At 42.9% G+C, this 23,390-nt stretch overlaps 1 protein-coding gene across 5 annotated transcripts in view; it reads right to left on the bottom strand.

The window, feature by feature from the left end:
* The window catches only part of ube2o (ubiquitin-conjugating enzyme E2O), a 174,447-nt gene that overhangs the window by 76,349 nt on the left and 74,708 nt on the right, over nucleotides 1-23,390 (bottom strand). For all 5 annotated transcript variants that reach the window (XM_043715202.2, XM_043715201.2, XM_043715200.2 and 2 more), the window contains one exon: nucleotides 12,820-12,974. In XM_043715202.2, coding sequence (XP_043571137.1) covers nucleotides 12,820-12,974 — 155 coding nt within the window. The remainder of the gene's footprint in view (nucleotides 1-12,819; nucleotides 12,975-23,390) is intronic.

Here is a 23,390-nt window from a genome sequence, read left to right on the forward strand (position 1 = left end):
CGAGAGAAAGCGCGCGCGCGCACGAGAGAAAGCGCGCGCGCGCACGAGAGAGAGCGCGCGCGCGCACGAGAGAGAGCGCGCGCGCGCACGAGAGAGAGCGCGCGCGCGCACGAGAGAGAGCGCGCGCGCGCACGAGAGAGAGCGCGCGCGCGCACGAGAGAGAGCGCGCGCGCGCACGAGAGAGAGCGCGCGCGCGCACGAGAGAGAGCGCGCGCGCGCACGAGAGAGAGCGCGCGCGCGCACGAGAGAGAGCGCGCAGCGCGCACGAGAGAGAGCGCGCGCGCGCCACGAGAGAGAGCGCGCGCGCGCACGAGAGAGAGCGCGCGCGCGCACGAGAGAGAGCGCGCGCGCGCACGAGAGAGAGAGAGCGCGCGCGCACGAGAGAGAGAGAGCGCGCGCACGAGAGAGAGAGAGCGCGCGCACGAGAGAGAGAGAGCGCGCGCACGAGAGAGAGAGAGCGCGCGCACGAGAGAGAGAGAGCGCGCGCACGAGAGAGAGAGAGCGCGCGCACGAGAGAGAGAGAGCGCGCGCACGAGAGAGAGAGAGCGCGCGCACGAGAGAGAGAGAGCGCGCGCACGAGAGAGAGCGCGCGCACGAGAGAGAGCGCGCGCACGAGAGAGAGCGCGCGCACGAGAGAGAGAGCGCGCGCGCACGAGAGAGAGCGCGCGCGCACGAGAGAGAGCGCGCGCGCACGAGAGAGAGCGCGCGCGCACGAGAGAGAGAGCGCGCGCACGAGAGAGAGAGCGCGCGCACGAGAGAGAGAGCGCGCGCACGAGAGAGAGAGCGCGCGCACGAGAGAGAGAGCGCGCGCACGAGAGAGAGAGCGCGCGCACGAGAGAGAGAGCGCGCGCACGAGAGAGAGCGCGCGCACGAGAGAGAGAGAGCGCGCACGAGAGAGAGAGAGCGCACGAGAGAGAGAGCGCGCACGAGAGAGAGAGAGCGCGCACGAGAGAGAGAGCGCGCACGAGAGAGAGAGAGCGCGCACGAGAGAGAGAGAGCGCGCACGAGAGAGAGAGAGCGCGCACGAGAGAGAGAGAGCGCGCACGAGAGAGAGAGAGCGCGCACGAGAGAGAGAGAGCGCGCACGAGAGAGAGAGAGAGCGCGCACGAGAGAGAGAGAGAGCGCGCACGAGAGAGAGAGCGCGCACGAGAGAGAGAGAGCGCGAGCGAGAGAGCGTGCGCGGAGTGCATCTGGGAAAATTAACAAACAGTGAAATTCACAACTAATCTTGGAGGAACTGTTGGGTGAAGTTCACAGCACAGAATCAGATAAGTTTATCGTTGTTTTAAGTCTGTCCAAGAGAAAGGCTACAGTAGTGAGTATAGTGGATTATTTATTGATTATATGTTTTTGGAGAGGAGTCTCTTGATTACATTTAAAATACAAGCCATAGCTATTAATTTAACCTGGGGCAGTATTTGTAGAGGAATAAGACGGTGTTATTTTCTGGGTCTGTAGATTGCGAAGGAGCAAAATTGGCCTTTGCAGTGATATGTACTTGTCAGATGTGGGAGTTTAAAGAGAGTTTAAGGGTTACTGCAGATTATATCTGTCATAAATGCTGTTGGATGCAAATCTTATCAGATCGAATGGATCGGTTGGAGAGACAAATAGAAGCGATGAGGAATTTGCAACAGCAACAGTATGTGATGGATGGCAGGTATAGGAAGGGGGGGGGGGGGGGGGGGGGGGGAGTCTCAGATACAGTCACATAGATGGGTTAACTCCAGGAAGGGTAAGAGAGGTAAGCACCGAGGGCAGGAGTCTTTTGTGGATATACACATTTCAAACAAGTATGCTGTTTTGGAAAATATAGGGGGTGATGGACTCTCAGGGGAACGTAGCACAAACAGCCAAGTTTCTGGTATTGAGACTGGCTCTAATGCAATGAGGGGTACATTGGCTTCCAAGAGATTAATTGTGTTAGGGGATTCTGTAGTCAGAGGTACAGACAGACGTTTCTGTGGCCAGCAGAGAAAAAGCAGAATGGTGTGTTGTTTCCCTGGTGCCAGGATCAAGGATGTCTCAGAGAGGGTGCAGAATATTCTCACGGGGGAGAGGGGCCAGCAGGAGGTCATTGTCCACATTGGAACCAACGACATTGGAAGGGAAAAGGTTGAGATTCTGAAGGGAGATTACAGAGAGTTAGGCAGAAATTTAAAAAGGAGGTCCTCAAGGGTAGTGATATCTGGATTACTCCCAGTGCTACGAGCTAGTGAGGGCAGGAATAGGAGGATCGAGCAGAAGCTCCTCGGATGCTGCCTGAACTGCTGTGCTCTTCCAGCACCATTGATCCAGATGATTCAATGGCTGAGGAGCTGGTGTATGGGAGAAGGATTCACATTTTTGGATCATTGGAATCTCTTTTGGGGTAGAAGTGACCTGTACAAGAAGGACGGATTGCACCCAAATTGGAAGGGGACTAATATACTGGCAGGGAAATTTGCTCGAACTGCTCGAGAGGATTTAAACTAATAGGGGGAGGGGGGAGGTGGGGCCCAGGGAGATAGTGAGGAAAGACATCAATCCGAGACTGGTACAGCTCAGAACAGAAGTGGATCAAACAGTCAGGGCAGGCAGGGACAAGGTAGGACTAATAAATTAAACTGCATTTATTTCAATGCGAGGGGCCTAACAGGGAAGGCAGATGAACTCAGGGCATGATTAGGAATGTGGGACTGGGATATCATAGCAATTACAGAAACATGGCTCAGGGATGGGCAGGACTGGCAGCTTAATGTTCCAGGATACAAGTGCTACAGGAAGGATATAAAGAGGCAAGAGAGGAGGGGGAGTGGCATTTTTGATAAGGGATAGTATTACAGCTATGCTGAGGGAAGATATTCCTGGAAATACATCCAGGGAAGTTATTTGGGTGGAACTGAGAAATAAGAAAAGGATGATCAACTTATTGGGATTGTATTATAGACCCCCCCAATAGTCGGAGGGAAATTGAGAAACAAACTTGTAAGGAGATCTCAGCTATCTATAAGAATGATAGGGTACTTATGGTAGGGGATTTTAACTTTCCAAACATCGACTGGGACTGCCATAGTGTTAAAGGTTTAGATGGAGAGGAAGTTCTTAAGTGCGTTCAAGACAATTTTCTGATTCAGTATGTGGATGTATCTACTAGAGAAGGTGCAAAACTTGACCTACTCTTGGGTAATAAGGCAGGGCATGTGACTGAGGTGTCGGTGAGGGAGCACTTTGGGGCCAGCGACCATAATTCTGTTAGATTTAAAATAGTGGAAAAGAACAGACTAGATCTAAAAGTTGAAGTTCTAAATTGGAGAAATGCCAATTTTGACGGTAATAGGCAAGAACTTTCAAAAGCTTATTGGGGGGCAGAAGTTCGCTGGAAAAGGGATGGCTGGAAAATTGGAAACCTTCAGAAATGGGATAACGAGAGTCCAGAGAAAGTAAGTTCCTGTTAGGGTGAAAGGCAAGGCTGCTAGGTATAGGGAATGCTGAATGACGAAAGAAATTGAGGTTTGGTTAAGAAAAAGAAGAAAGCATATGTAAGGTATAGACAGGATAGATCAAGTGAATCCTTAGAAGAGTATAAAGGAAGTAGGAGTATAGTTAAGAGGGAAATCAGGAGGGTGAAAAGGAGACATGAGATAGCTTTGGCAAATAGAGTTAAGGACAATCCAAAGGGTTTTTTACAAATACATTAGAACAAAAGGGTAACTATGGAGAGAATAGGGCCACTCAAAGATCAGCAAGGCAGCCTTTGTGTAGAGCCGCAGAAAATGGGGGAGATACTAAAACTAGTATTTTGCATCAGTATTTACTGTGGAAAAGGATATGGAAGATATAGACTGTCGGGAAATAGGTGGTGACACCTTGTAAAATGTCCACATTACAGAGGAGGAAGTGCTGGATGTCTTGAAATGCACAAAGATGGATAAATCCCCAGGACCTGATCAGGTGTACCCGAGAACTCTGTGGGAAGCTAGAGAAGTGATCGCTGGGCCTCTTGCTGAGATATTTGTATCATCGATAGTCACAGGTGAGGTGCCAGAAGACTGGAGGTTGGCAAACGTGGTGCCACTGTTTAAGAAGGGTGGTAAGGACAAGCCAGGGAACTATAGACCGGTGAGCCTGACGTCGGTGGTGGGCAAGTTGTTGGAGGGAATCCTGAGGGACAGGATGTACATGTGTTTAGAAAGGCAAGGACTGATTAGGGATGGTCAACATGGCTTTGTGTGTGGGAAATCGTGTCTCACAAACTTGACTGAGTTTTTTGAAGAAGTAACAAAGAGGGCTGACAAGGGCAGAGCAGTAGATGTGATCTATATGGACTTCAGTAAGGTGTTCAACAAGATTTCCCATGGGAGACTGATTAGCAAGGTGAGATCTCGGAATACAGGGAGAACTCGTAATTTGGATACAGAACTGGCTCAAAGTTAGAAGATAGAGGGTGGTGGTGGAGGGTTGTTTTTCAGACTGGAGGCCTGTGACCAGAGTGCCACAAGGATCGGTGCTGGGTCCTCTACTTTTTGTCATTTACACGAATGATTTGGAAGCAAGCATAAGAGGTACAGTTAGTAAGTTTGCAGATGACTCCAAAATTGGAGGTGTAGTGGATAGCGAAGAGAGTTTCCTGAAGAAGGGCTTATGCCCGAAACGTCGATTCTCCTGTTCCCTGGATGCTGCCTGACCTGCTGCGCTTTTCCAGCAACACATCTCCGGCTCTGATCTCCAGCATCTGCAGACCTCACTTTCTCCTCAGCGAAGAGAGTTACCTCAGATTATAACAGGATCTTGACCAGATGGGCCAATAGGCTGAGAAGTGGCAGATGGAGTTCAATTCAGATAAATGCGAGGGGCTACACTTTGGGAAAGCAAATCTGAGCAGGACTTATACACTTAATGGTAAGGTGCTAGGGAGTGTTGCTGAACAGAGACCTAGGAGTACAGGTTCATAGCTCCTTGAAAGTGGAATCGCAGGTAGATAGGATAGTGAAGGCGGCGTTTGGTATGCTTTCCTTTATTGCTCAGAGTATTGAGTACAGGAGTTGGGAGGTCATGTTGCGCTGTACAGGACATTGGTTAGGCCACTGTTGGAATATTGCGTGCAATTCTGGTCTCCTTCCTATCGGAAAGATGTCGTCAAACTTGAAAGAGTTCAGAAAAGATTTACAAGGATGTTGCCAGCGTTAGAGGATTTGAGCTACAGGGAGAGGCTGAACAGGCTGGGGCTGTTTTCCCTGGAGCGTCGGAGGCTGAGGGGTGATCTTTTGGAGGGGTTTATAAACTCATGAGGGGCATGGATAGGATAAATAGACAAAGTCTTTTCCCTGGGGTGGGGGAGTCCAGAACTAGAGGACATAGGTTTAGGATGAGAGGGGAAAGATATAAAAGAGATCTAAGGGGCAACTTTTTCATACAGAGGGTGGTACAGGTATGAAATGAGCTGCCAGAGGAAGTGGTGGACGCTGATACAATTGCAACATTTATAAAGCATTTGGATGTGTAGATGAATAGGAAGGGTTTGGAGGGATATGGGCTGAAGTGCTGGCAGGTAGGACTAGATTGGGTTGGGATATCTGGTCGGCATGGACAGGTTGGACCGAAGGGTGTGATTCCATGCTGTACATCTCTATGACTCTAAGCGTAAGGTGATGAACTTTGGAAGGTCTAACGCAGGAGGGAATTATACAGTAAATGGCAGAATCCTTACTAGCATCAATATAAAGAGGAATCTGACCTTACTGGTCCATAATTTCCTGAAAGTGGCAACACAAGTGGAAAAGCTGACTAAGAAGCCATTTGGCACATTCACCTTCATTGTTTGGGGCAGAGAGTAAAAGAATTGGCAAGACATATTGCAGCTGTATAGACCTTTAATTAGGCCACACTTGGAATATTATGTACAATTCTAGTCACTACAGAACACCTTCAGAAGGATTTGGAGGTACAGAATAGGTTTACCAGGGTGTCGCCTGATTGAGAGGGTAGGAGCTAAGTGGAGAGATTTGGACAAAACTTGGTTTGCTTGCATTTGAACAGAGACAGAAGGGCAATCTAATAGAAGTTTACAAAATTGAGAGTGTCATGGATAGTCAGATACTTTGTCTTTATCCCATTTGTATGGCATTAGGAAAGCAATTAGCAATTAGGATGTAACTTATTGACAGGGGAAAATCAAATCCAAAAGTAAGGAGGCTACGCTTCTGTTTTGCAGGGCACTGATGAGACCATAAATGGATGATTACTGTGAACAGTATGGGTATCTCCGCTCGAGGAAGGATTAGATGTGTCAGATGCAGTTCAGAGAAAATTGGACCAGATTGGACAAGTTGTGACTAGGTTGAAGCAAATAAGATCCAGAGTAGGTGAATGTGGAAACGATGTTTCACTGTGTGAAAACCTAGAACTAGGGTCACTGTTTAAAAATAAAGGGCTTACCCATTTAAGACAGACACTTTTTTCTGAAAAGGTCATGAATGCTTGGAACTTTTCCTCGAAATAATCTTGGAAGCAGATTCCTTGAACATTTTAAAAGGCAGAGCTAGAAAGATTCTTGATAAACAAAGTGGATAAAAGTTATCGGGGTAGGCAGAAATATTAACCATTAGATTAACCATGAGCTCATTGAACATACAATATGCCCAGAATTATTATGATGCTTAAGGATGTCTATACAGTGCCATGTAGTGCCAATTTCTTCCTTTTTTCCTGTAACCCTACACTTCACTTAAGAGGAAATAATCATTTAATGTCCTCTTCAATATGTCAATCCAGTCTGCCCCCATCATGCTTCCAAACCTTAATTATATGTTGTACAAAAATATATTTTCTCACCTCACCTTGGCTTCTTTAAAACTGCGCCTTTCGGTTCTCGATCCACATAAGCAAGAATAATTTCTCCCCACCTTATCTGTCCACAAGACAAGAGTAGCCTATTCGACCATCAGGAGGTCTGCTCCACCATTCAACACAATCACGGATGGTCAGACAATATCCAACTCCACCTTCTCCACTCTCTCCCCCCACCCCACCCCACCCCCCAACCCCATTCCTCTAATCATTAAAAATCGATCTCAGCCTTGAATATACTTAACCACTTCATCATTACAGATTCACTATTCTCGAAGAAAATTATACACCTGCCTCAAATAGGTGATCTCTTACTGTGAAACTACGCCCTCAAATCTTAGACTCACAGGGATAAAAAAAAACTTTGCATGCATGTTAAAACCCCCAAGAATCTTAAAGTTTCAGTCAGGTCTCCTCTCATTCTTCTAGGAGTACAAACTCAACCTGCTCAGCCTCTCCTCATAAGAAAATCCCTCCATTCTCAGGATTAACATTCTCTGGACTGCTTCCAATGCCAGTATATCTTTACTTAGATTAAGGGGACAAAAACTGATCATGTACCTCAGGTGTGGTCTAACTAGTGCCCAGAACTATAGGTCCAAGTGAGTATGGACAATGAGTTGAAAGAAATTAACATCAATAAGAAGATTTTCTGTAGAATTTAATGGGACTGAAAGTTGGTAAATCCCCAGGATCTAATAGCCTACATCGCAGAGTGGCTACAAAGATAGTCAATTGGTGATTATCTTCCACAATCAATAAATTCTGGAATGATTTCTGTGGATTCCAAGGTAACAAGTGTCACTCCATTATTTAATGAGGGAGACTGTGACAATCTATTATAAAGGATGGGATAAATAGAAACTTGGATGATACCGAATTAATTGGTTATAGTCAGTGTGGATTTCAGAATGAGGAATTGGTGTTTCAGAATTTTGAAGATATTACTAATAAAACTGACAAAGGAGAACTGATGGACAGTCTACTTAGATTTTTAGCAGGCTTTTAACACCCTACTCAGGGGGCTGCCTAGAAAAATCAAATACATGGGACAAGAGGGAATGTATTGGCATGGATTAACAAATAGCCAACAGATGGAGTCACGAGGTATAAATGGGTATTTCTCATATTTTAGGATGTGATTAGTGGGACCACTTAGGCCCCAGATGGTCCTAATGAAATATTAATGACATAGAGGTGGAAATAAATGTTAAAAGTTCCAAATTTTGGATAATAGAAAGCTAAGCAGAAAAGTGTGCTACAAGGGGAACATAAACTGGGTTCAGGAGGATCGTGAGTAGGCAAGAATATGGCGGATGAAATTGTTAGGAGCAGATATATAGAGTATTTCTTAAATGGTATGACATTAGAATGTGTAGGCGTACAAAGTGATCTAGATGTCCTTGTCGATAAATCACTGAAGGCTAACATGCAAGTGCAGTAAGCTATTAGCTAATAGCTATTTTAATAGAATGTTAGCTTTTATCACAAGGGGATTTGAGTACAGCAACAGTGAAGTCTTACTTCAATTATATAGCTATTTAGTTAGAACGCACTTGGAGTAGTGTGTGCAGTTTTGCTTTCCTATCTCGGGAAAAATGTTACTACCACAGAATCAGTTTTTGTTTCCTTGGTGTGGACTGTCCCATGGAGAGAGAGATTAGACAAACGGAGCCTGTATTCCCTACAGTTTTGATGAGAAGTGATCTCATTGGAACCTACAAAATACTTAAGGGAAGACAGGGTAGATATAGATACAATGTGTTCCCTGGTTGCGGAGACTTGAACCAGGGGCAAATTTAAAGATAAGGGATGAAGAGAAGAGGATAGCTATTTTTAAAACTCAAATGGTTGTGAACCTTTGGAATTCTCTACCTAATTCTCTAAGTGCTATGGTGTCTCAATCAGAGTACATTAGAGATCAATACATTTCATATTACCAGCAGCAAAGAGAGTTTTGGGTAAGGAGTCGGTTGAAGTGTTCAATCAGCCATGATTGTATTGGTCGATGAAATGAATGGCTTATTCCGGCACCTATGATTCAATTTTTAAACCTTCTGGGACATCCTGTTATAGAGTCATAGAGATGTACAGCACGGAAACAGACCCTTCGGTCCAAATCATCCACGCTGACCAGATCGCCCAACCCAATCTAGTCCCACCTGCCAGCACCTGGCACATATCCCTCCAAACCCTTCCTATTCATATACCCATCCAGATGCCTTTTAAATGTTGCAATTGTACCAGCTCCACCACTTCCTCTGGCAGCTCATTCCACACATGCACCACCCTCTGAGTGAAAAGGTTGCCCATTAGGTCTCTTTTATATCTTTCCCCTCTCACCCTAAACTTAGGCCCTCTAATTCTAGATTCCCCGACCCCTGGGAAAAGACTATACTTATCCTATCCATGCCCCTCAATTTTGTAAACCTCTAAAAGGTCACCCCTCAGCCTCCGATGCTGGGGAAAAACAGCTCCAGCCTATTCAACCTCCCCCTACAGCTCAAATCCTCCAACCCTGGCAACATCCTTGTAAATCTTTTCTGAACCCTTTCAAGTTTCACAACATTTTTTCGATAGGAAGGAGACCAGAACTGCATGCAATATTCCAACAATGGCCTAACCAATGTCCTGTACAGCCGCAACATGACCTCCCAACTCCTGTACTCAATACTCTGATCAACAAAGGAAAGCATACCAAACGCCGCCTTCACTATCCTATCTACCTGCAACTCCACTTTCACACCACTTGGAGTGCTATGAACCTGCACTCCAAGGTCTCTTTGTTTAGCAACACTCCCCAGGACCTTTCCATTAAGTGTATAAGTCCTGCTAAGATTTGCTTTCCCAAAATGCAGCACCTCACATTTATCTGAATTAAAATCCACCTGCCACTTCTCAGCCCATTGGCCCATCTGGTCAAGATCCTGTTGTAATCTGAGGTAATCTTCTTCGCTGTCCACCACACCTCCAATTTTGGTGTCATCTGCAAACTTACTAACTATACCACTTATGCTCACATCAAAATCATTTCACCAAAATAATGAAAAGTAGAGGACGCAGCACCGATCTTTGTGGCACTCCACTGGTCACAGGCCTCTAGTCTGAATAACAACCTTCCACCACCACCCTCTATCTTCAAACTTTGAGCCAGTTCTGTATCCAAATGGCTAGTTCTCCCTGTATTCCATGAAATCTAAACTTGCTAACCAGTCTCCAATGGGAAACCTTATGCTGCTTCTCCAGCATAGAAATGCTCTCCTTAACGAAAAACCCCAAACAACTTTTCTTTTTGCTTTATGGTTTCTAAATACTTTGCAGCCAGAAATATTTAACGCCAGATTCTGCCTTTCCTTCAGCAAGGTCTCTGAACACCACAACATAATCTGACTGCAATTTGCCAATTCTATTAACTATATTTCATACATTACTATATATGTGACAACTCTGATTTTGTAGGATAGAAAGTAATGAAGTCTATGACTCCATCAGTACCTTATTACTCCCTATTCTCGTGCTATCTGCCTCTTCTAGTATTTCTATACACTCTGGTATTACTCTAATATTCTCTCTTGGCAGTGCACACCTCTGCTTAATTTGAAGTCTCCACATCAGTACCAGCCAAATGTTCTGCAAAGATCTCAGTCCAGTCTTTGTTCAGGTGCTAGCCATCCAACCTGTACAAGTGCCACCTCCCTTTGAAAAAGTCCCAGGGCCCTAAGAATTCGAAAGCCATCCAAGACTGCACCACCTTTACAATACCACATTTGTCTGCCTGATCCTCCTATTTCTGAACTCTTCAATGTGACACAGTAATCCAGAGATCAAAACCTTGAGGTCTTGCTTGCTAATTTTCTACCTAATTTTCTAAATTCCGACTTCTGGACCACATCCCTCCAACTCGCTTTGTTGCTTCCAGTGAAGACCATAATCTCTGGCTGTTCTATTCCTGATAAGAATCTTAGTCAGATGTTTTGAGACATCTTTGATCTAAACACCAGGAAGAAATATCTTATCCTGAAGTTGTCAATAGCTAAGGAAACACCAGTGTGCTCTTCTAACTAAAGAATCCCCATTTCACTACTGCTCTCACACACATCTTTCTTCTCTACTGTACAGCTGGACCACATGTGGTGCTCTGGGTTTGGCTCTTGCTGCATTCCTTCAAGAAACTATTGACTTTGCCAGAACCCTGAATGGAAAACCAGTTAGAGACAGGCCCCCTACCAGGCAGAACCTGCCACTATTTCTTGAGTATCTGGTAGTCACCCATCCCATATGCGACTGTTCTTCTCTAACCTGTGATATAAGAAGTGTTATCCACTCTATGCCTTGTAAATGAACCTGTAATTCCAGCTGCTGTTTCACCGAGAAGAGCCATAGCTCACTTGTGTAGCTGGTGGCATTTTCTGTACATGGCTTTGTCTTGGTCATGTGAAGTCTCCACTTCATTACTCCAACTGCCTACAGGTCAGAGGGTAGACATTCTGCTATGCAAATTGCCTAAATATACCTTAAGCTTTTTAAACTTACTTTCATTTTACTCACTTTAGTAATGTTTACTACAAACTGGAAATTAATAGAAAATCCTCACTATTACCACAACTCAATTCCCTTTCCCACCAAGAATTATTATTTTTCTTGTGCTAGTTTAAAAGTTTCTGTACTTCAAAATTACCAAAGATGAAACAATCCTGAACAGGAGCTGCTCAACAACCAATCAACTCCCACTGATGTTACTGTTGCTGCGTCATCTGCTACTGAAGCAGACTTCGGAGTCTTCGGGAACAAAGACTGAGATAGGCCAGAATCCCTGCAGTCCTCATGCTTTCTCAGCCATGGTCTCTACTCTAGCCCCCTCTCTTTATGAGCTGATCATACAAACAATAAGGCAGTGGCCATTCAGTCCCTCAAACCAGTTCATCCATTTAATGAGATCACAGCTGATCCAATTGTAACCTATTCCTGACACCCCTTTGCTCCTTGCTTACAAAGAAATATATCCAACTGTGCCTTAAAAATATTCATGATGTGGAGGAACTGGTGTTGGACTGGGGTGGACAAAGTTAAAAGTCACTATAACCTGGTGTTGTGTGATTTTTAAATTTAAAAAAATATTCATCAACTCTTTCTGAAAAAGCAGTTGAGGCAGAAAGTTCAAATGATTCAACCCCAATAAAACATTTAACATCATCACCATTTGAAAAGGTGATGCCTTATTTTAAACTGTGAGCCATAGCTCTTAGATTCTTCTAGAAAGGGAACATCCTATCCACATCTACCTTACAAAGACACTTCAGGATGCTGAATGTCAAACCAAACTGAAGTGGCCTATTCCAGCTCCATGCTCGATCTCACGAGATGGCACCTCAAGTCTCCTACATTCTTTTTGCAAACATTATTAACGTGCTGGAATATAGTTTCCTTAGCAAAGACACCATCTCCAAATGGTGGTTAAGCCTACAGATCATTATCAACAGGAAAACTACCAGGAGCAAGGGGACAAGCAGAAACCAACTCAAAATCACAGCTGTAGATTAATACAACTAGCAGAGATCAGGAACCATATCTGAAATCTAGGGGACACTACACCAGCTATTGTATGGATTGATCAAATTTGTTCAATTTAACACGGAAAGGACAAGTGAGGGTACCTCAATATTATACTTACTCCAAACTCATCTAAATATATGAAAATTCTAGGCAAAGATCAGGTCCACCTCATACCACGATGGCTTGTCTATCATTCTAAGTACTAGCTGTCCACCCCCTGTTATCCATCATCAACTGGGTGGGACAAAACCAGAAAAAAATAATAGAACAAAAAGTACCTCCTTCCTGACTCTGAATTCTGGAACGAGGATAGATACCAACAAAGAGGAAGTTCTATAACAGACAAAATGCCAGCTATTCAACAAAGGTAATTGTTTTTCTCTATTTATTTTCCAATCATCTGCAAGATTGAGTGCTCAAACTAGACTTTACACTTACCACGTTTATCCAGCACAAAGTCTCCAGGGCAGAACTCGTTATTGTCTACGTGATGAACTGGCAGCAAGTCATTGGATCGAATATTTTTCTCCACTGTACCATCCTGCCACATCACATCCACACTGGTGCTGGTTTTCAGAATCTCAACAGCAATTCTAGACAGAATTAAAATTAGACTGTGAGGAGAGGTAATGGCCTAGTGGTATTATTACTAGACTATTAATCCAGAAAGAGTGGTGCTGGAAAAGCACAGCAGGTCAGGCAGCATTCAAAGAGCAGGAAAGTTGACATTTTGGGCATAAGCCCTTCATTACATTCCTGATGAAGGGCTTATGTCGAAAACGACAACTCTCCAGCTCCTCTGACGCTGCCTGACCTGCTGTGCTTTTCGGACGCCACACTTTGATCTGCAGATCTGCAATACCCACTTTCTCCTATTAATCCAGAAAACCCAAGTAATGTTCTCAGGGGCTAGGTTCAAGTTCTACAATGACAGATGGTGGAATCGGAATTCAATAAAAATTAAGAGTCTGATGATGACCATAAAACTCTTGTTGATTGTTTTAAGAACCCATCTGGTTCACCAATGTCCTTTAAAACAAAAGGAAATCTTCCCTCCTTGCCTGGTCTGGCCTACATATAACTCCAGTCCCACAGTGAAGTGGTTGATTCTGGGCAGCGAGGAATTGGCAATAATTGCTGGCTTGGCCAGCGACACCCATATCCCAAGAATGAGTAAACAAAGTCCAATTCCTAAATTTATACAATAATGATTATATTAATTGGAATCCTAAGCTGACAACAAGAGGACTATATCAGCAGATTGAAAAATAAATCTTGGTTACCATGTCCTTAGAAAATCTGAAAATAGTAAGCTTTCAATCCAATACCGAGTGGATATGTAAGTAGGGAGCCAGGGCTGCTGGAGGCTGTTACAGCAAGTCAGAGAGAGACAGTTTTAACATGACCAAGTAAACACATTACAATAATATCATTTACTACACACTTAGCAAAGATGGACCACATAGGATCTTGATGGGAGACAGTAGGCTTTTCTACAATGCATAGGCTTGCCATATATTTTATGTTACCACATGGCAATATAGGCATGGTAGGACTAATGCAAAGGAGCAGAGTTTTTGAGTGAATGACCAGCTGAAGCACTTTGATTCTGGCTTAAGTTAGAGATGCCATCTTTAACACTATGTAATGTACAGCAGTTCAGGGAAGAGTAAAATCTTGTCCCCTTGTTCTACAAGAATCTGAATCAGGAACAGATGTTGGCCCCTTGACCAGGAAGAACAGAAAAACAGATTTTGTTTTACCTTGCTCTGTTCAAAGTACCAGGAAAGTTTTTGCAACTTGAATGTCAAATGGGTTTTTGTGGCGTATACCTTAGGCACAGGATTGTTACATTTCAAAAGCAGTGCTATTACCTAATATGATCTGAAGAATGTCCAAGGCCTAATTGCATGGCAGTTCAGGTGATGGAAGTATTAATGAAGAATTCACTGGGTTTGAACCAATTGTCTATTATAGGGACCTAGTAATTGTGGAGGTGAGAAAATTGTGGAGCATAGCTAACGGACATAAAACCTTCATATAAAACATGGACTCGTATTCTGCTTAGATTATTATCCCTTGCAGTATAATAATGGCAGCACAGAATGATTAAGTCAAGAATGTAAAGCTTTGGAGTACAAGTATCCACCTGTTTTCTGAAAGTGTGTATCATGATCAGTGGAAGAATGAAGTTACAATATGGATCTGGGTTACTACTTTACCAAATGAGGAAGCAAGGTACAGCCTTATCACTTTGGTTAGCATATAGAATGAAGCACTGGTGTCAGACAATGTCAAAATTCACATGACACCAGGTTACAGTCAAACAGTTTTATTTGAAAACACAAGCATTCAGATCCTCACTCCATCTTCAGATGCGAGCACCTGGAAAAGAAATGACGCTCCGAAAGCTTGTGTTTTCAAATAACTCTGTTGGATTATAACCGGTCATGTGATTTTTTTTAACCTTAGCATATAGAAGCAAGATAAGAATTTTTTTTATAAATCAGAGCCTGGGTGACTTGAACATGGATGAAGGTTTGGACATGCTGTCAACTTTCACGGATAAAATTATCAAGACTGCTTACGAGGCAGGTAAAATGTTGACAAATTTAGAAAAGCTGAGGACAGTACAATGGAAGAGCAGATAATAGAATTCAGTACGTTCTAGAAATTTAAATTTGGAAATTGCCCAATGTGCTGGCACTTAAGTTTGGAACTATACAAAAATATCAAGTATAGTCAGACTTCTAGTTATGGCAAAGTTAAATCTACAGATAAACAAGGACTACCAGAACAAATGTCAGAAGCAACAAAGAATCCCAAGAAAGAATTCCTTCCTAACAGAATTTATAGCTCAAAAGGAGGAAATCAATAATATGAAAGAAAATGAGGACACAATGTTAACAAATTGGTAAGACATCTTGATACACATTGCAGGTGACAGTACAAAAGGGGAACTATACCCAATAGAAAGGAGGACAGAAATGCTATTTAAAACTGAGAAGCAAAAAGAAATTGGAATTTCATTAGATAAATGAACCCCAGAAATGCTCAGGTGAAGTTAATTGATGTTTCAGGTACAATTAGGAGTATCACTCCACCGTGAATTGTCTCAAGTGCTATAGGCCAGTCAAAACCAAATAAAAAACAAAGGATTTGGTTGGAGGAGGATATTACAGATCAATGAAAGGACATTGGTCATGAGATTTCAGCCAGTGATGAATGTAGTGGTGAGCCTTTAATTGTGCAGTATTGCTCAGTGTATGAATGTCTACCATATGAGAAACAGATTGGCTACATTACTACCCATACTCATTCACTAAAACAGACCAGGACAAAGTTAAGGAATTTAAATGTTCCACCAGTTTCAGTTTTGCAGATGACAACACTAAAATCTTTGAAAAGAGTGCTAATTTCTTGTAAAAGAGGCTGAATCAATCATTTACGAACATGGATGTAGTGTCCAGTGAAACATTCTTGTTATGAAGTAGCCCATCGATGAAGAAAGCACAGTATGAAAAGTGACAGAAATTCTGTATTTGGAAAATCTGTAAATACACAGTTTACACTGAATTTACTCGTACATTATATTGTATCCCTTTAACAGAACATAACCACTGCACTACGGAAATTAAAGTAATGTTACTGACATTGGGAATAGAAATTTCAAAGCCAAAAAGTCGATTGTGCTATTTGCTCATGTGTCTTCTAAAAGATCAAAACTGAGGAAAGGATGCAGGAATAATGAATGTGAAATACTATAAGCTCGTAGGAGAGAGAAAAGTGATAGATGAGATTGTAAAATATATCAAAAGGACAATATCAAAGTCTATCAAGTCTACCCCTAGTAAGGGATTCCAAAGAAGTAGTGGCTATAGATTTAAAGGTTGAAGGAAGGAAAAAAACAATTTTCATTTTACATTTTGTATATTGATATCTGGACTGTTACTTACTAGTATTTAGCAAAGACAAGAAAATATCTATGGATAAAGTAATGGCAATGTTGGTAAGGACCAGTCTTTGAACACTAGCAAAATTCCTCACTGACAGTGGGGGCTGTTGGAGACAAGTGAATATAAACATAGCAGCAAAAAACCCTTTTAGCAATGGGATATATGAAAGGAACACTGCAGTAACTGTCAAAATGGTTCACAAAAGTTTGACAGATTAGCCAAACTCTAAATTATCATCTGCACTTGTGGGCACTATAGCTGATGAAAATTATTTCCAGATAGTGGGAGGAATAATCTATATCAGTACGATTCCTACCAAAAAAAAAGTTGAATCCGTAATCAGTGCCCAGCTTGGCCCCAATAGTTCTACACTATCAGAGCGTCTGAGTGCACGGCATGTAAACAGAGACTTTCATTAAAGCTGAAGTCTCAAATAATTCTTTAAAGTTGCAGTTAAAATAGTGAGCTGGGAACAGGGCTCTGAAGAAAGTCCAGAAATGAAATGTTTACATTTGTATAGAACCTACTAACATTTGATGAAAATATAAGGTGGGGGGGGAATCTTTAAGTTAGTTGAGAAAACAGCAAACCAAATGCAGTGAACAAAAGAAAACTGGACATTTTGCCATGTGGAGTAAATTGACAGGTACACTGAATTGATGCTTCACCATCCATAGAAACCATACATGTCCATTCACTCTCTATCCACTGATATGCTACTCTCAATCTGTAGAATCATGAGGTCACCCCCAACCCCATTCTTCCAGTTTAATCACACAGAGGTTACATTGGAGTGGTATCCTTGTTTTTCTTTTAAAAAATGTGAGCAGTCCATTCTTCACCTCCCTGCAGATAACAAGGACTTGGAGGCCTATTATTGTTGGATGCAAACAAATTAGGTCAGAAAGCACCCAGGCAATAGTTTCCAAATTTAAAGGGCAAACATATATGGAGGTTGAGGGGGGGGGGGGGGGGGGCGGAGAAGAGGGGCATTTACAAACACTCCCACTTACAAACACAATCCCATACAGGGATGCAATTCTAAACATCTGACATATGAACATTCCCTATACTTACAAATTGCTACTTCATATTGCACACAAATAGAGTTGCGAATGGAACCTGAATATTACAGTTGAAACCACATATAAAACTCATACTTTATTCCTTTAGAAGGACTTTGTAACAACAGCTCATATTTAAGTCCAAAGGGTGCAATAAAGATTGATAATTGAGTGAATCCATAAAGCTAAACCTTTTTTTTCCCCGTCATCCCCCTAAACTAAGAGGATGGAGGAAAGGAAGAAATCAGTGTTTAAAGAGGACAGCTGGGAATACATCAGGTTCATCTCCTCATATCAGACAGAAAGGTTTAGCAATGTAACATGTGAGATTTATATATATTTTAAATATAATTGACAGTTTGAATTTTTAGGCTTAGTATTAGGGATATGGGTTTTCTGTGCATGTAAAAATTAATTATTTCTGTAACCAGTGATGTATTTTGAAATAGTTTGAGAGGTAGCCTTCAAAACTAATGGCTTTTTAAGCCTAAGGAAGGTAAACAATTGTGCATCAAGATGTATTAGAAATTTCTGGATTTTTCTTTAATCTATTTTGAGGAATAAGAGAATGATCATAGAGAGGGTAGGACTGATCAGAGAGGGGGTAGGGCGAACTTGTGCCTGGAGTCTGAAGAGATAAAGGAGGCCCTAAGTGAGTGTTTTGCTTCAGTACACACTAGTGAAAGGGACCTTGTTAATAGTGAGAACAGTGTGGACCTGGTTAAAAGGCTTGAACAGATTGATATTAAGCAAGTGGATGTGCTGGAAATTCTGGAAACCAGTGTCTGCGTGGGTTTCCTCTGGGTGTTCCGGTTTCCTCCCACAGTCCAAAGATGTGCAGGTCAGGTGAATTGGTCATGCTAAATTGCCCGTAGTGTTAGGTGAACGGGTAAATGTAGGGGTATGGGTGGGTTGCGCTTCGGCGGGTCGGTGTGGACTTGTTGGGCCGAAGGGCCTGTTTCCACACTGAAAGTAATCTATCTAATCTAATCAAGATAGACAAGTCCCCAGGACTTAACCAGATATATCCAAGGTTACTACGGGAAGCAAGGAATAAGATTGCTGTGTTTCTGGCGATGATCTCTGCATCCTCACTCTCCATGGGAGTACCGGATGATTGGAGGGAAGCGAATGTTGTTCCCCTGTTCAAGAAAGGGAACAGGGAAATCCCTGGGAATTACAGACCAGTCAGTCTTACGTCTGTGGTAAGTGAGGTATTGGAAAGGATTCTGAGAGACAGGATTTATGACTAATCAAACTGTTTTTTTCAAATAAAGATAGTCAGCATGGCTTTGTGAGGGGCAGGTCATCCCTCACAAGCCTTATTGAGTTCTTTGAGGATGTGACAAGACAAGTTGATGAACCTTCAAGAAATCCAAATATATTACATCCATTAACTCCCCTTGAATTTTATTAACATCCTCAAAACACACCAAAATGTTGGTCAAATAAGATTTTTCTTTTACAAGTCCACGCTGACAACGTCCAATCAAAGCAATGTTTTTCACTGTCCATTGCATGAATACACTGATCAATGACCGACCATCTCCATAGTTGGCTCCTGCAACACACTGGCATATTAAAATGTTAGGGCACAGGGACTTAACTTGCAGTCTCTTAAATCCTTCAGTACAATCTTCTTACTAAATTCCTTCAACTCCTTACTCTGCCTAATCAAACTGATGCCTAATTCTGGAAAATTTCTTGGACCTTCCTCAATGAAAACTTACAATGTAATCATTTAGCTTTTGGTCATTTCCTTAATTTTAACCCTTCCCTCATTAATTTCTTGGGCCTCCTTTGTTGTATTCTAAAAACATCCCAATCCTCATATTTGTAACTGCCTCTGGTCCCTTAAATCATGCGTCACAATGCTATACAGCAAGGAAATAAAGACTTAGGATGTCTGATCGGCATGGATGAGTTGGACCCAAGTTAATCTAATCCCATTTGCCAGTACTTGGCCCATATCTCTCTAAATCCTTCCTATTTATACACCCATCCAGGTGCCTTTCAAATGCTATAATTGTACCAACTCCACTTTCTCTGGCAGTTCATTACATACACTCACCACCCTCTGCATGGAAAAGTTGCCCCTTAAGACCTTTCTAAATCTTTCCCCTCTCATCCTAAACCTATGCCCTCCCCTATGGACTCCCCCACCCCTGCCCCTATCCATGCCCCTCACGATTTATAAACTTCTATAAAGGACACCCCTCAACTTCTGATGCTCTAGGGAAAACTGCCCTAGCCCATTCAGCCTATTCCCTATAGCTCAAATCCTCCAACCCTGGCAACACTTGCATATTTTTTCTGCACCCTTGCAAATTTCACAACATTCTTCCTATGGGAAGGAGACCAGAATTGCACACAGTAATCCAAAAGTGGTCAAAACAATGTTCTGTGCAGCTGCAACAGGACCCCTCCTAACTCCAATATTCAATGCACTGAAGGCAAGCACACCAAACAACTTCTTCACTATCCTATCTACCTGTAACTCCATCTTCAAGGAAGTATGAACCTGCACTCCAAGGTCTTTGTTCAGCAACACTCCCAAGGATCCTGCCATTAAGTGTATAAGAGCTGCTCTGATTTGCCTTTCCAAAATGCAGCTTCACATTTACCTAAATTAAGCTCCATCTGCTACTCCTCAGCCCACTGACCCATTGTAATCTGAGATAACCTTCTTTGCTGTCCACTACACCTCCAACTTTGCTTTCATCTGCAAACTTACTCCCTATGTTCACATCCGAACCATTTATATAAATGACGAAAAGCAGTGATCCTTGTGGCACATTGCTGGTCTCAGGCCTCCAGTCTGAAAAACAACCTTTCACCACTACCCTATCTTTTACCTTCGAGCCAGTTCTGTATCCAAATGGCTAGTTTTTCATGTATTCCTTGTGATCTAACTTTGCTAAATTACATCCAGAACCTCAACCTGAGCTACAAATCTTCTCAAAACTCGCTAAAACCAATTTACCATGCAGAATCTTGTCAAACGTCATGGTGACGTCTATATAGTTCACGTCCACTGCTCTGCCCTCAATCATTCAGTAAGAACAGAGAAAATGGTAAAAGAGTGGGTGATGTGGCACTGTTAGTCAAGGACATTACAACAGTTGCAGAAAGGACATTTGAGGAGTCATCTACTGACGTACTATGGGCTGAGATTAGAAACAGGAAAGGAGAGGTTAACCTCAGTTATGATTAGATTACATGATTAGATTACATGATTAGATTAGATTAGATTAGATTAGATTAGATTACAGTGTGGAAACAGGCCCTTCGGCCCAACAAGTCCACACCGACCCGCCGAAGCGCAACCCACCCATACCCCTACATTTGCCCCTTACCTAACACTACGGGCAATTTAGCAAGGCCAATTCACCTGACCTGCACATCTTTGGATTGTGGGAAGAAACCGGAGCACCCGGAGGAAACCCACGCAGACACGGGGAGAAAGTGCAAACTCCACACAGTCAGTCGCCTGAGTCGGGAATTGAACCCGGGTCTCTGGCGCTGCGAGGCAGCAGTGCTAACCACTGTGCCACCGTGCCGCCCACTAAACCTGTTGGGAGTTTTCTGTAGACCTCGAAATAGTTCGAGATGTAGAGGATGGAATAGCAAAGATGGTCCGCGTTAGGAGCGAGAGTGACAGGGTAGTTGTTATGGGGGACTTCAAATATTGACTGGGAATACTATAGTTCAAGTACTTTAGATGGGTCAGTTTTTATCCAACATATGCATGAGGGTTTCCTGATACAGTATGTAGACAGGCTAACAAGGGGCGAAGCCACATTAGATTTTGTATTGGGTAATAAATCCAGCCAGGTGTTAGATTTGGAGGGAGGTGAGCACTTGTGATTGTGACCACAATTTGGTTATGCTTACATTAGTGATGGAAAGGGATAGGTATATACTGTAGTGCAAGAGTTATAGCTGGGGGAAAGGCAATTATGATGTGATTAGGCAAGATTTAGGATGCATAGTATGAAGAAGGAAATTGCAGGGGATAGACAACTGAAAAGTGGTGCTTATTCAAGGAACAGATACGGAGTGTCCTTGGTAAGTACGTACCAGTCAGGCAGGGAGGAAGCTGTCGCACGCAGGAGCCATGGATTACTCAAATATTGAATCTCTGGTCAAAGGATGAAGCAGCCTTATGTTAAGATGAGATGTAAAGGCTCAGTTAGGGTGCTTCAGAGTTACAGGTTAGCCAGGAAAAACCTAAAGAGAGAGCTGAGAGGAGCCAGGAGGGGACATGAGAAGTCATTGGCGGATAGGATCAAGGAAAACTCTAAGGTTTTTCTATCGGTAGATCAGGAATAAAAGAATGACAAGAGTAAGATTAGGGCCAATCAAGCATACTAGTGAAGTTGTGCATGGAGGCAAGGAGGTAGGAGAAGCACTAAGTGAATACTTTTCATCAGTATTCACACAAGAAAAAGACAATGTTGTCAAGGAGAATACAGAGATGCAGGCTGCTAACTAGATGGGATTGAGGTGCGTAAGCAATTCTGGAAAGTGTAAAAGAGGCAAGTCCCCTGGACCAGATGAGACTTATCCTAGGATACCTGGGGAAGCCAAGGAGTAGATTGCCAAGCATTTGGCTTTGATCTTTATGTCATCATTGTCTACAGAAATAATACAAGACTGGAGGATAGCAAATGTTGTCCCCTTGTTCAAGAAGGGGAGTAGGGACAACCCTGGAAATTATAGACCTGTGAGCCTTACTTCGGTTGTGGGCAAGGTGTTAGAAAGGGTTACAAGAGATAGGATTTATAATAACCTGGAAAGGAATAATTTGATTAGGGATAGTCAAAACGGTTTTGTGAAGGGTAGATCATACCAAACTAACCTTATTGAGTTCTTCGAGAAGGTGACAAAACAGGTGGATAAGGGTAAAGTGATCGATGTGGTGTATATTTCAGTATGGCGTTTGATAAGGTTCCCCATGGTAGGCTATTGCACAAAATATGGAGGCAAGGAATAGAGGATGATTTAACTGTTTGGATTAGAAATTGGCTAGCTGAAAGACAACAAAGGGTGGTGGTTGATGGGAAATGTTTATCCTGGAGTTGAGTTACTGGAGTGGTATCGCAAGGATCTGTTTTGGGTCCACTGCTGTTTGTCATTTTCATAAATGACCTGGATGAGGGCATAGTAAGATGGGTTAGTAAATTTGCAGATGACACTAAGGACAGTAGACTTGTGGATAGTGACAAAGAATGTTACAGAGAGACATAGATAAGCTTGCAGGGTTGGGCTGAGAGATGGCAAGCTGAGTTTAATGTGGAAAAGTGTGAGGTGATTCATTATGGAAGGAGCAACAGGTAGTGTAGATGAGCAGAGAGATCTCTGTGTCCAGGTACATAGATCCTTGAAAGTTGCCAGCCAGGTTGAAAGGGTTGTTAAGAAGGCATACACAGTGCGTTAGCTTTTATTGGTAGGGGGATTGAGTTTCAGAACCATGAGATCATGCTGCGGCTGTACAAAACCCTGGTGCAGCCACGTTTGGAGTATTGCATACAGTTCTGGTCACTGCATTATAGGCAGGATGTGAAAGCTTTGGAAAGGATTCAGAGGAGATTTTGAGGACGTTGCCTGGTATGGAGGGAAGGTCTTACGAGGAAAGGCTGAGGGACTGGAGGCTGTTTTCATTAGAGAAGGTAAAGAGGTGACATGATTGAGACACAAGATGATCAGAGGGTTAGATAGGTTAACAGCAAGAACCTTTTTCCTCGGATAGCAATGGCTAGCACAAGGAGACATAGCTTTAAATTGAGGAGTGATAGATATAGTTGAGATGTCACAAGTAGTTTCTTTACTCAGATTAGTAGGGGGTCTGGAATGCCCTGCCTGCAACAGTAGTAGACTCGCCAACTTTGAGGGCATTTAAATGGTCATTGGATAGGCATATGGACAAGAATGGAATAGTGTAGCTTAGATGGGCTTCAAATTGGTTTCACAGGGCAGTGCAACATCG

The sequence above is a fragment of the Chiloscyllium plagiosum genome, unplaced genomic scaffold (genome assembly GCF_037043375.1).
Source record: "Chiloscyllium plagiosum isolate Xiang-an unplaced genomic scaffold, Cpla_swu_hap1 HiC_scaffold_25, whole genome shotgun sequence".
Lineage (NCBI taxonomy): Eukaryota > Metazoa > Chordata > Chondrichthyes > Orectolobiformes > Hemiscylliidae > Chiloscyllium > Chiloscyllium plagiosum.